Source organism: Aspergillus pseudonomiae (genome assembly GCF_009193645.1).
Source record: "Aspergillus pseudonomiae strain CBS 119388 unplaced genomic scaffold BDV37scaffold_55, whole genome shotgun sequence".
Lineage (NCBI taxonomy): Eukaryota > Fungi > Ascomycota > Eurotiomycetes > Eurotiales > Aspergillaceae > Aspergillus > Aspergillus pseudonomiae.
Genome location: NW_022476047.1, coordinates 141,126 through 153,366, shown reverse-complemented (window position 1 = coordinate 153,366; position 12,241 = coordinate 141,126). Strand labels below are relative to the sequence as shown.

At 50.6% G+C, this 12,241-nt stretch overlaps 6 protein-coding genes across 6 annotated transcripts; 3 read left to right on the top strand and 3 right to left on the bottom strand.

The window, feature by feature from the left end:
* Positions 1-55: 55 nt before the first annotated feature.
* Positions 56-1,999, bottom strand: BDV37DRAFT_273166 (TolB family protein; the record flags this gene model as incomplete). The annotated part of the gene is made up of 1 exon (XM_032085012.1): positions 56-1,999. The coding sequence occupies one exon, from the start codon at positions 1,997-1,999 to the stop codon at positions 56-58; it is 1,944 nt and encodes a 647-aa protein (XP_031939427.1).
* A 102-nt stretch (positions 2,000-2,101) lies between these two features.
* Positions 2,102-2,482, top strand: BDV37DRAFT_165863 (uncharacterized protein). Its single transcript, XM_032079244.1, has one exon. It carries the CDS (start codon positions 2,213-2,215, stop codon positions 2,420-2,422), a length of 210 nt encoding a protein of 69 aa, XP_031939426.1. The 5' UTR covers positions 2,102-2,212; the 3' UTR covers positions 2,423-2,482.
* Positions 2,483-2,949: 467 nt separating this feature from the next.
* BDV37DRAFT_253254 (GNAT family N-acetyltransferase) lies at positions 2,950-3,828 on the bottom strand. Its single transcript, XM_032082527.1, has one exon. The coding sequence runs from the start codon at positions 3,669-3,671 to the stop codon at positions 3,111-3,113; it is 561 nt and encodes a 186-aa protein (XP_031939425.1). The 5' UTR covers positions 3,672-3,828; the 3' UTR covers positions 2,950-3,110.
* A 2,535-nt stretch (positions 3,829-6,363) lies between these two features.
* On the top strand, positions 6,364-7,122 carry BDV37DRAFT_285076 (Mpv17/PMP22 family protein; the record flags this gene model as incomplete). The annotated part of the gene is made up of 5 exons (XM_032087642.1): positions 6,364-6,374; positions 6,428-6,482; positions 6,542-6,647; positions 6,699-7,004; positions 7,052-7,122. 5 exons carry the CDS (start codon positions 6,364-6,366, stop codon positions 7,120-7,122), a joined length of 549 nt encoding a protein of 182 aa, XP_031939424.1.
* Positions 7,123-7,615: 493 nt separating this feature from the next.
* BDV37DRAFT_273165 (putative amino acid permease) lies at positions 7,616-9,527 on the bottom strand (the record flags this gene model as incomplete). The annotated part of the gene is made up of 7 exons (XM_032085011.1): positions 7,616-8,050; positions 8,101-8,426; positions 8,495-8,518; positions 8,582-9,045; positions 9,096-9,209; positions 9,270-9,340; positions 9,399-9,527. 7 exons carry the CDS (start codon positions 9,525-9,527, stop codon positions 7,616-7,618), a joined length of 1,563 nt encoding a protein of 520 aa, XP_031939423.1.
* A 656-nt stretch (positions 9,528-10,183) lies between these two features.
* On the top strand, positions 10,184-11,481 carry BDV37DRAFT_285074 (uncharacterized protein; the record flags this gene model as incomplete). Its single annotated transcript, XM_032087641.1, has 4 exons — positions 10,184-10,525; positions 10,590-10,811; positions 10,868-11,010; positions 11,070-11,481. 4 exons carry the CDS (start codon positions 10,184-10,186, stop codon positions 11,479-11,481), a joined length of 1,119 nt encoding a protein of 372 aa, XP_031939422.1.
* Between the last annotated feature and the right edge of the window lie 760 nt (positions 11,482-12,241).

Below are 12,241 nucleotides of genomic sequence, written 5' to 3'. Positions count from 1 at the left end.
TTGTATAGTCCGTCTAAAAGACCTCTTATCCTGTGGGAGCGATGCCGCAACTGCTCTACTCAAGCACCTCATTGGGTAGGTACAACGCCATCGAATCCTCCCAGATACTGTCGGTGAGGATAGTCTTATTCGAGCCGTCTGCATTCATGACGAATATCTGACCGTACGGCTGGAAGGTGTTGTCATAAATGGCGGCTTCATCCCGGAATCCGTACATGCCGCTTGCATACAGAATGCGGCCGTCCGCTGTCCATGTCGCATGGGCATCGTTGGCTCCGCTCGATGTGAGCACCTTCAGGTCCGACCCATCCGGACGTATAGTACACACGTCAAAGTTGGTGTAGCTCGTCCGACGTGTGAAGACGATTCGCTGCCCATCAGGCGAGTAGAATGGAAGGTTGTCCCGGGTGGTAGTCAAAACGCGAACGCTCTTATCGGTCACATCCATGATACGAAGCCCAAACTCCGCACCCCATACGCGGTAGACCAAGTATCGTCCATCCAACGAGTAGCTAGGGAATCCCGCATTGATTGTACCGTTGGTGAGGATCTCATAATATGATCCGTCTGCTTTGGCTCTCGCAATGTATCCCTTCCCCGTCGCGCGTGACTGGAACCAGGCCCCAATACCAAAGGCAATCCATTCCCCATCGGGGGACCAGGTGGGCTGGAATGCGCCGGCGAGGCCCTGGCCGACCTCGCTGGAGCTGATGTTGCTTTGGGTCAGTGGGTCGAAGACAAGCTTTTGGTCCATTCCGTCGGGTCTCATGGTGACGATGCTGGAGTTGCCGAGTTGCTTCTGTGTGATCGCCAGTCGACCCTGTTGCGACAGATCCGGGAACACGTCGGTAAAGCGGTATTCCCACTCGGGATCCCAGCTGTAGAGTTTCTTCTCCATTGCACGCGCCTCGAACTCCGACTTCTCATAGACAACGGACTTGCCGTCCGGCGACCAGGACGGCGAGCGCATTGTCCCATTGATCACAGCGCGAGTTGAGCTCTCCGCCGTGTAGTGGATGCCTTCGTTCGATCCGCCCTTCACCAGGTACCCAATATTGTCTGCGGTTACGTATTGCGGAGAGACCTTCACCCCCGTTCCACTCGTATGCTGGATCCGATCCAGTCCCGTAGCAAAGTCGACGGACACAATCTGCGAAGTGGCACTGGCGACCGATTCGGGCCGATGTGCGTCCCATGTGTTTTCCGTCGTAATCTCGTAGAAGATGATCCGCGAGCCATCTGGCGACCACCTGGGAGACCCTAGACTCCAGCCCTCCTTGGATGCGATCTTCCGAAAGTCCCTTCCGTCTGGCCGGATGACATACACCGACAACTCCTGTGTATGCTCCCAGCCTGTACCATTCCCGTGTCCACGCCATTCGGTGTTGCGATCCGAGGAGAACGCAAGCCATTCGCCATCGGGCGACCAGCTGGGACGGAAGAAGCCATTGGGTTTCGTCGGGTCACCCTTGACTCCCTCCAGGTTGGTGAGGTTGCGTTGTTCGCCCGTCGTAAGATCCATCACCCAGACATTGGTCGTGTATCCGTTCGCTGTGGAGACCCATGCCACCTTGCTGGCATCGGGCGACAGCACACCTGCATCCTCGACAGAGGGGGTTGCCACCAGCTTCTCCAGCCCGGAGCCGTCCGCGCGACAGCGGTAGAGGTCCGAATTCCCGTCGCCATTGCGCTCCGAGGTGAAGGTAATCCATTGTCCATCGGGTGAGAAAGAAGCATGGTAGTCGAATCTGGAGTTGTTTCCCAGCAGTTTCTGCTCGTTGCTGCCGTCGATATTGGCCACGTACAGCTCCGATGACGACGGACCAATCCGGTTCATAAGCATCACTCCCTTTTTGCCGGGAGCTGGTAGTCCCCGAGCCGAATGGGTATGGGGCATCATCTCGAGGTTTTGCTCCATTGCAAAGTGCATCGCTTTGTGGGCCGTCGCCAAGCTTGAGCCCACCGCGAGGGCCCATGCCGTAGAGGTAAGCCAGCGCATGTCTGTGTGCTCAAATGTTCCTTTGGTGGTCCTGACGAGGGAACAGTGCTTAAGCGAGGAAGATGGGGATATGGTATTTATGCGAATTGACGGCCTTCTGCCAAGCGGAAAGCCTGCGCTTGTGGATCCAGTGACCAACCAGCTAGTGGGCAACTGCCCAGTGCATAATCAAGCGTTATGAAACGGTGGCACATCAGCTGAGGCTTGCTTTGCATGTGTGCCATGATAGGCAACATGTTCGTCGATCTGCGAAGCGGACTGCCTGTGTCCAGACGTCGCCAAGACTGCAGAAAATTAATCGATATTAGGATGGGCGTCCATGTTCCCCAGCATGCGCGGCTTAGCGGTCTCATCCACAGGCTACTTCACTCGAAGCGACAAGGATCTGCATGGTCATTTATAGATTTCTTCTCCTGGTGGTGATTATCGGATAAGATTATGTTTTCAATCTCCGAGTCTATGCCCTATATGATTATCTCGGCCGAGCTTTGCTGAGGGTCTGCGTATTATCTCCGAGACAGACGAGTGGAACCGGTGGAGGCTTCAAGACTCCAGAGACTGGATGGTCCAATCTGATAAGAAGAAGGACCTGTTGAGCTCTTGGCACACAGAGGGAATTGATTGATAATTAATGTCTGGCGGCGAAATCCCGACTGTGATGCGAGGATGGGAGGCCGCTGGGCTTGGACCATTTCTACCGAAATGATCCCAGTGGGACCAGCTCATCAGATAGACGGCAGTATTGTCGGTTCAAGCCGCCAGATGGCCCTTTCATTAGTGGAAATTCTGATGAGTAGTTAGCAATGGTTCGCAGAGGGAGAAGCACGACGTGAAACCATGTGTGGTCTCTACTTCGGTTGTCAGAGTGGCTCTGAAGAGACCTGACTCAACGCAGGATGGACAACTTGCTCTCTTCGGCCAGCTACGAACTGTATGGTGCGCATTATGTAGGAATGTTAAAGTATATTTCGTACATTACCCCTGGCAGCTGCATAAACCTTGACATATACATTAGTGGCGTGTTCTTCCGAGAGGCACATATTGACATCCTGAACGCTGTCAAGCTAATCCTTCCGACAGATCCACCTCAATCGCCAATTCTCAGTAAGAATCAAGCCATATTGGCCTTCCCCTTCCTCCCCATCATGATTCCTCCCTCACTGACACAGCTCGTATCCAACACACTCATCTCCAAACGCTTCTCGTACGCCTGCTTGCTCTTCTCTGCCGACGTCCGCAACATAAACCACCTCAAGTGCGGCAGCGGCCGCAAGACCTCATCCACGCAATCGATTAGCCAGCCTCCAAGACCGTGACCCTGATATTCTTGGAGGATATACAAGTCAGTCAGATATGCGAATGTAACATTGTCCGTGATAAGCCGCGCGAATCCGATCTGTTCTACATTCTGTTGTGCGTTGGTTGGACCATCAGTTGAGATGCCGTTGCATTCCCCATTCTGGCCAGTATTCTTCGGCGTGGTTTTGTACACTCCGAAGCAAAAGGAACTCTCAATGATCTGCTTTAGGATATCCTCGGGGTAGCTTTTCGTCCAGTACATGAAATCCTTATCGAACGCCGTGTTGATGGCTGACACTGAGAGGAGGGTTTTATCCGTTGATACAAAGAACGCATCTTTGGTCCAGGTCTGAGGTTCGATGGGTAACGTCATGGCGTAAGGATCGCTGACGAGATGGTGATTGCCCGTGAGCTCAGTTCAATTCTGATGTGTGTTTCCGTGGTTTGGAGTCCGCCGTCTTGGTATACACTGGGCGCTCGATTGCTCGGCAAGATTATTTTCTTGCACTGACAAAGATGTACAAAAGAAATATGAGGATGTGCTGGACCATGGGATGTGTGAGGAAGACTCTTATTATATCTTTGTCTTTGTAAGCTCAAGTACGAGATGAGTCACAGTAAATCTTGGCAGTCGATTGCGAATCTGCGAACGTTGAAGAATGGTTGATAGGCATCAGTAGACATCATACGAAGATAACCCTGTTAGATTTCTTAGAATTGGACGCCATGGCATATCTCTGGGTTGTGTACAAGCTTCTGACATAATTTTCGGGCGCGATGCTTATTGACTGCTACGGAAGGGAGAATCATAGCTATTTTACAGAAGCGGACCCATTGAGAAATCTTCGCGACGAGGAGAACCAGAAAAGATAGAAACACACTCTCATTCAGTAGGATAGCTCGACGCTACAAAGTTTTAGCGTCCAGGGCAGAAAACAGATCGTCCCAGTTGGTGACAATATCAGAGTCTCCGAGGTCCATGAAGCTTTGCCACATCCCATCCAAATCACTCATCCTTTCGAGATTAGTGGCGAGACCTGGATATGGTAATTGTGGAGGATATCGAGGAGTGACTTCAAAAACCGACCAGCGACAGGAGATGTTTCATCGGCCTACTTCAACACACCACTTGCCTCCATAACCTCTTGTCGCCGACCTTCGTTGTCTTCATATTTATCAATACACAAATCCGTAACGAGGACAGTGGTGGCCAAGAAGAAGGTCCGGAGAAATGTAGCCAACCGCACGTCCATAGATGATAATGACAGCAGGCCGGTATCTTACCTTATTGATTTGTTCATGTTGATGATGCTTCGAGCGGATTGCAGAGAGACATTTCTGGAGTAGTCGTATCGCCCATCCATCGATATACGAGCAAGGAATGGCTGATTCAGTTTGGCTCGACAGGAGTGAAAGCTGCTGGCTATGATATATCGCTAACGAACGGTCTGAGGATAGCGGTGACCCCCATCGCGGCTCTGTTTCCTTTTAGAAATGTCTGCATCGATACGATGAAGTGACAAGCCTTTGGCCATTATCAGAGCGCTACTGCTCATTACACGGAACCTTGGTGAAACCCTTCGACATTGAAAAAGAATGGACGACGAAATAATTGTTGTCTGGACATCTTCAATCGAGCCTTGAGGATTGCGACAAGAGTACTCCAGAATATTGAGAGCCGCTTTCGTCCAGATAGTAGCACAACTTATAGCGTTTGCTTGATTGAGAAAGAGTGATTCGGCAGTCTTTGGCTCCAGCTTATATGCGGCGCTGGCAGAGATGCTCGATAGGAGGACGACATGGCCTGGCACAAGGTTCAATTCCAGTGACAGTTGTTTGTACACATCCTCCAGGATAAGGCGAGCAGATGGCATGTGCACAACATAATGTACAAAAGCTATGTATTCTGTAGCGCTCAAGCAGCCAAGTGGTCTCATTTTTGGGGAGAACCAGATGCTCATCACTGTGTTCCCGAGTCCCGACCCAGGCGAGTGTCCAGACATTCTGATGGGCAACACCCGCTGAAGAGATATCGTGCAAAAAGATATTCTGTTGGACAAACCTGATATCTAATCGTACACCAGTCACCAGAGAAATGCTAGAGAGCTTTCAATCACATGATTGAGGCCCCACGACTGCCAATACCTTCCAGCCACCTGGTATCACCCTCGCATCGGAGATATATGAGGGAGGAGCCACGGCCGCGACACTTGTTGCAGGACTGCTCCTCCTTTCATCAACCCCATGAGATCGGAGAACGAGGTCTTCGAGTCTCTGTAAGCGGGCCAAGATATCATCATGGCTATGATCGGAGAGAGCTGGTTTGATTGACGCAGGCGCAGCATGTACTCTCTCGCACGAACAAAAGACAGGAAGCTGCTACCGTCACCGTTGCTGCATTCGACCTTATGAGTCTTTAACGATCCGGACAGTCGGATGCGGTCTTGGCCGCTTGCTGGACTTGTACTGGAATGAGACTTTCTTGAGGAAGGGATGTTATACGACTCGATGAAGTTGGCAGCGCAATTTAGAGCATTCTTCTGCAAATTCTACGAAGTGGCTCGGGAGCAAGCTGACAAGAGTGTCCTTGGTTCAATACTCTGTATACATTGTCGTGTACAAGGGCCATAGAGAACTGTGCTTTCAACCAGAAAATCCCGCCATAGAGGTACTATATATAAAGACAACATTGACGTCCGAACTCTTTGGGGCAGTCGAATGGGACGGTTTTCTCATTCAGCACTTACTTTCCGGCTCCAGAGCGATACGCACGTCAGAGACCCTGACAGTCTGATTCAATACCAACTTATTTGATGGTCTAACACGCATTAAGGACAGCCGTTGACTACTATCGTTCAACTCCGACGCTGGTGGAGACATGTTGATCAACGGCGGCGAGTGGCGGATGGGTTTCCGAATCGGGAACATTCCGACATTGCGTCACAGTCCTTGGAATGCAGGTTTTTGTCAACATTCAATCGTGGATTTCTCAAGGAGTTCATTCTTCTTTCCCTCTCAGGTACATTTCCATTCGGGACAAATCACCCTCAAACTCTTGCTGCACAATGTTCAGTTGGTAAGCCATTTCCCCCCTCGGTACGCTACCTGGTCCTGATGCAATGCACGCAGGTATCAACGAAGCTTAATTCAGCGCCCCGTCTTGACCCAAAGTTTAACCACAGCGGTATGTAATGCTGTTATAGTCTCCCAACCTAGTTTGCGGTCGCTAACGAGCGTCCGAAGTGTCTCTTCGCCGTGGGCGACGGTCTCGCGCAGCAAGGGGTGGAGAAGAAAGGCATTGCTCAACATGATGTAACCCGTACTGCCCGCATGGCACTCTACGGTGGAGGTGAGCCGCACTTGTGCTTGTGTTGAAGTTGTATGACTGAGTTTGTTGCAGCTGTGTTCGGTCCGGTTGCCACCAAATGGTTTCAATTTCTGCAAAACCGCATCCATCTGGGCACTCCGGGGAAAACCCTCGTGGCTCGCGTCGCCACGGACCAGTTAGTTTGTGCTCCGACCATGATTGGCGTTTTCCTCTCCAGCATGTCCCTCATGGAAGGAGGTGATCCGAAGGAGAAGCTGAAGAAGACGTATTGGGAGGCCCTCCGGACCAACTGGACGATCTGGCCCGCCTTGCAGACCGTGAATCTGTATCTTGTACCGCTGCAGTACCGAGTTCTGACGGTCAATATATTCAACATTGGTATGTCATGTCCATTTCTGGGGATGAGTGCATGCTAACCCCGTCAGGGTGGAATTGCTTCTTGAGCTTCTTGAACAATGCCGAGAAGGGCCATCTTCAAGAGCTACCCGTTGTCTGATTGCTCCTGAACCAGATGTCTTGAACTGGTCAATCAAGCACTATGCGCACAATACTGGGGCGAAAAAAGGGTCGATCAGTTTTCTTCACTTTGGTTGTTCGCCTCGACGTTAGAGAATAGCGGTATGTTTCCCTTTTGGGACAAACCCCGTTTAACGTCGGAACACCCAATTCGGTATTCCCGGCCCCCAGCATCGAAAAAGGACCGAAGCGGTAACGTAACATATGCGGTCCACTAGCATCAACGATCAATAGAATCAAGTTTTGAAGCGAGATCTGGTTGTACGATTATATAGACTCTACATGAAATCCCGTTTTAGTTTAACGCTGCATGGCATATCCTATCCTCTATTATTCATCTCGACCGATTCGGTCGAGATCACGATGTATCTTGCTACTTCTATGTCTTCCAGTTGGATAGCTTTGAGTATTATTCCCTGTGTCAGACGTAAAGGGGAGACAGAACACGCTTTTGCCTAACTGCATATGTACATCTATCCCATCGCATTTACCCGGACCACCGGTCCCTTGTAAACCTTTCGGGCATAGATCAAGTAGTACACCAGAGAGAAGATGATCACGCTAACGAAGATGACAACACCCCAGTTCATGGTAGTGGCATCTACCTCTCGGGTCAAGGGGAAGAAACTGAAGGTCCAGACGATCGACAGAACCAACAGAGAAACAGTGTCGACGTAAGGGCTGAGCCGCCCCATATTCCATCGAGCAGGGGGAAGAGGCTGTTTGCGCCAGCGACGAATCCGAACGCATGAGATGGAGATGATATATGAAGACAAAAGAGCGGCGACGCCAAGCGACATAATAGCGTTGAAGGCAACTGAAGAGCCGATGTTGATGCAGGCGAGTCCAGAGACGATGACTAGACTCACGCATAACGCATTCAATGGGACTGTAAATGTGGGATTAACCTGAGGATCGGTTAGTGTTGTACTAAAACATGCTATGGGTTTAGTCCTACCGTAGCAAAGAAATCGGAGAACGGAAGCCCTTTGTCTCGTGCAAAGGCGTAGACCTGTCGGGACGTGGTGGCTACATTACTGATAGCAGCGCAAAATTGCATGGCCATAATCACAACAGTCATGCCGGTGGCGGCCTTGACGGACCCAGTAGAGTTGAGAAAGACTTGGATGAATGCAAAGCCAGTTTGGGACGCCATGACCTCATCAATATCGCCAAGGCAGAAAGCAAATGTGATGATCATAACCAAGCCAGTGGACCCATTGAGAATCAAGGTCCAGATCATACCCAAGGGAAGGACTCGGGAAGCGTCACGAATTTCCTCTGCTGCTCTGGGTCAGTATGACTTCAAGCTAATGTTCCTATGTCGGACGCAGGTTCAAAGCAAGACATACACATATGGACAGCCGAGTCAGGACCTTCAAAGGACATGTGGCGTTAGCATGGGTCTTGAAGGTGAACCGGCTATGACAAGCACATACCGATCAGGGCATAAATGGGCCCAACCAATCCAACTAAACAGGATAGTCCATTGGAGCCCCATCCTCCGCGATCTTCGATTGAACCAAATACCTCTGAAGCTGCTGGCCTTGGTGATAGGACCCACAAGGGGATAAGAATCCCAAAGAAACCAAAACAATGGATAACCAGAATGATCCCTTCAATCAGCGGCAGCTTCTGCGCGAGAAGGGTGTTAAACAATAATGCCACAAACGCCACTGCAATAACCAGAAGCGTGACATGCCAGGGCTGGTAGGTGTACGAGTCTGGATAATTTATCGCGATGACGCCCACCATCATGTTCGCCACAGTATATGAGCATCCTGCAATCCCGGTATGCCATCCCAGGACACAGATCCAGCCGGTAATGTAGCTCAGGATGCACTGGCAACTAGGGGGAGCAAATTCCGACACCCAGTGATACTGCCCGCCAGATGTCGGTGCCCTGGTGCCAGTCAGTCATGGGATAAGACCACGGAATTTGGGAGTACGGACATGGACGCCATCTCTGCCATGGACAGAATCACAAAGCTAAATCCAACCAGGCCTCCCAGATATGTGTAGATCATGCCTCCTTTACCACCATTAGTAAGGCCATACGACGAACCACTGCCCATCTGTTAGTCAATTCGGTGCGACAGAATGATAATGCGTCGGGGCAGCACCTACAACAGAACAGCCTCCCAGGTGCACATTAACACCGCTGTAAACCCAAGCACTGATAGAAAGCGGAAGTTTCGCTACGGCAAGTTAGTCCAGAAACGATACTGCGATGTCTTTTGTCTCCCCTTTACTGACATTCAACTCCTGATCTCTGCCCACTCGCCACATATCTTTGCGATCTTGCATCGTTCCACCTTTTGCGGACACGCCATCTTCGTGGCTTGACATGTACCCCACTGACTTGACTGCTTCATCCTTCCACATGATGAATTTACTCCACGCTTGTTGTCTCACAATGAGAGGCGGACTCGAGGCTGAGAGTACTGGCAGCGAGGGAGCGGAGCGAAAAGTCTGAGAGAGAAAGAAAAAAAAAAAAGGCTCAGCTGGAAGTTGGAGGGGAACAAGTGCAGGGTAAATCAATCAGTTTCAACATGGGTATTCAGTCTCGACAGGGGTTTGGGACGCTAGAGCAATATCTCCTACGCCAGCCGAGTGCTACTCTCCGGGATATAGATTGCACCGTGGATGCTAACCTTTCCCAAAATACGCCTCCGCTTAGTTTGGTATGCTGGTTTGGGGCCCTCTGAGTGTCAAGGATTAACATGAAGTAGTATTTCCTCGAGCATGAACGAATTAAGAGGCTGCTTATTTGTGCATTGGGTGGTCGCCGCGCTGTTTATCCCTGCAAAACGGTGGATCAGCGAGCGGTTTCTCCCGACGACCTTTATTTAGTTCAGTTCAAATTCTTCTTTTATTACTTATTTTTATTTTGAGGGACTCGAATCCCTGGACTTTCGACTACTTCCAAAGCTGTCAGAATTTTACTACGAGTCCGGTCTCCCCTTAACAGTAGTGAAAAATGCGCACCTCACCCGTCTCTGATCGTATAGGCTTCACCACCGCGTAAAGAGTCCGTCGCCATGGGGGAATACGCCCCGTACGTGATATCGGCCACCGATCGAAGCGGCCTGCTCGTCATTGTTGCGACTCTTTTCATGTCGTGGATGGTCATCGTCTGTTTAATCCGTCTCTATATGCGTCTAGGAATGAACGGACCTATTCGAATTGATGACCTGGTGGTCTTCTCAGGCGGCGTAAGTCGGTCCCTGCTTCTGCAGCAACTGTGGGCTAAGTTTTACGATGTGTCTACATGGCAGGCTTTCGGAATAGCCCATGTGGGAACGATCATGCATGGAGTATCCCACGGGCTGGGCAGATCCCAAAATGAAACCTCTGCATCCGATCTGAAGAGTGCCGCACAAGTAAACGCGACCTGCAATCCATCGATGAAGTCGAACACTGCTGATAGCATTATCACTCCTTTAGACTCTGTATGCTGCCAATATTTTATTCCTTGTCGGCCACGGTGCTGCGAAAGCCTCCGTTGGATTCCTCCTGCACCGGCTAGGCCGGGAGAAGGGGTATCTGCTGGCGTGCAAAGCCACTTTAGCTGTGACGGTGCTGTGGATGATCGCCTCAATACTAGCGATTGCAATCAGTTGCACGGCTCAATACCAGTGGTCCAGTGAGGAACATTGTCTCGGCTTGGTACGTGGAACCTCGGCATATTTGCAGACGAAACTGGGACCAACTTACGGGAACAGGGCATTGCTTGGAAAGCAGTCAGTACGTTCGATGTCATTATTGAGATATGCCTGATTGTCCTCAGTGTGGTGTTGGTTTGGGGAATCCAAATGCGTCGTAAAGAGAAGGCGACGGTCATTTTTGCATTTGCGACTCGAATCTCGTATGTTGCTTCTCCCTTCTGGCCAAGTACTGAATTAACCGCATTGTATCTCCTGGCAGAATAATCGTTCTGATCATTATCCGGCAAAGATACCTGAACACCTCGCTATTCCGCCCCGACGCTCCATTGCATGTTTCGAACTCCTTGGTCATGACCATAGTGTTGCTGCATTGTAGCATCATGGTGGCGACGATCCCATGTCTCAAACCGTTCATTATTGCATTCAATACCGGCTGGGGACAAGGCGTAGCGAATAGCAAAGGGACCACATACTACAAACAATCGGCTACGAGCGCTTCAGGGAATGCGTCACGAAGCCGTGGACCACATAGCTCTGGGGCAGAGGAGGAAGAGCTCGATTTGACGGTCGTCCGACACTCTCATGAAAGCCAGCATTCGCGGCAGCTGATCATTCATCAGACCCGAGAATGGATCGTGGAAGAGACGTATGAAATGAAGCCGATGCGGTGACCATCTGCGATATGAGCTCCGAGACCTTTTGCATAGCTACAAATAACCTACCCTACCCGAAACTGGAAAATGTACACGTTACTCCGGAGGAGTCGAGAATCTTGCCCGAGTCTCAGAAAGCAGCCAGGGTCTGATGGGCTAAAACAATCGGCGCTGTTAGTGCCGCAACTATTACGTGGCACTACAACCCTCAAGGATTTTAACCCGGTCGATCCCTGGTCTAGCGCCACACAGAGCTAGCACTGGTCAGGCAGGTGGCATTCGACGATACTTGTGTGTAAAGTCATTGGCCGTTGTGTTTGGATATAATTCATTCGGTTGGCGGATTAGACCATCGTGACTGGTCGCGCAAACCCACAGCACCGTATGATATATGGAGCCCATATACGGAGTACACAGTAGAAGGCTTCCACTCCGGCTCCACCGATGGCATACTATCCCTGATGTACAGCCGCTACTACGTGGGTCTGTCTGACCCTGGCAAGCACTTCATCGTCGTTTCTGGCTGTCACACCTGTAACATGCGGCAAAGATCAACTTTAAGATCAGTGATGTTTTGGATCTCTCTGTAGATTGCGTTGGCAATACCGCACGTCCTGTTGAGCCATGTCACGGTAAACTTCCCACATTTACGATACCCTCGTGGGCTTCTTGTAGAGGCTCCTCGTTGGCATATCCAGGGTTACATTGGCTAGTAGTCCGAGGTTGGCAAACACGTACCTTAGCCCACGACCCACCATTTAATGCTGCTCTTGTCTGG

Excerpts from the sequence above, each read along its gene's own strand:
- BDV37DRAFT_253254 (XM_032082527.1), bottom strand. The coding sequence starts at position 3,671 with ATGACGTTACCCATCGAACCTCAGACCTGGACCAAAGATGCGTTCTTT.
- BDV37DRAFT_165863 (XM_032079244.1), top strand. The coding sequence starts at position 2,213 with ATGTGTGCCATGATAGGCAACATGTTCGTCGATCTGCGAAGCGGACTG.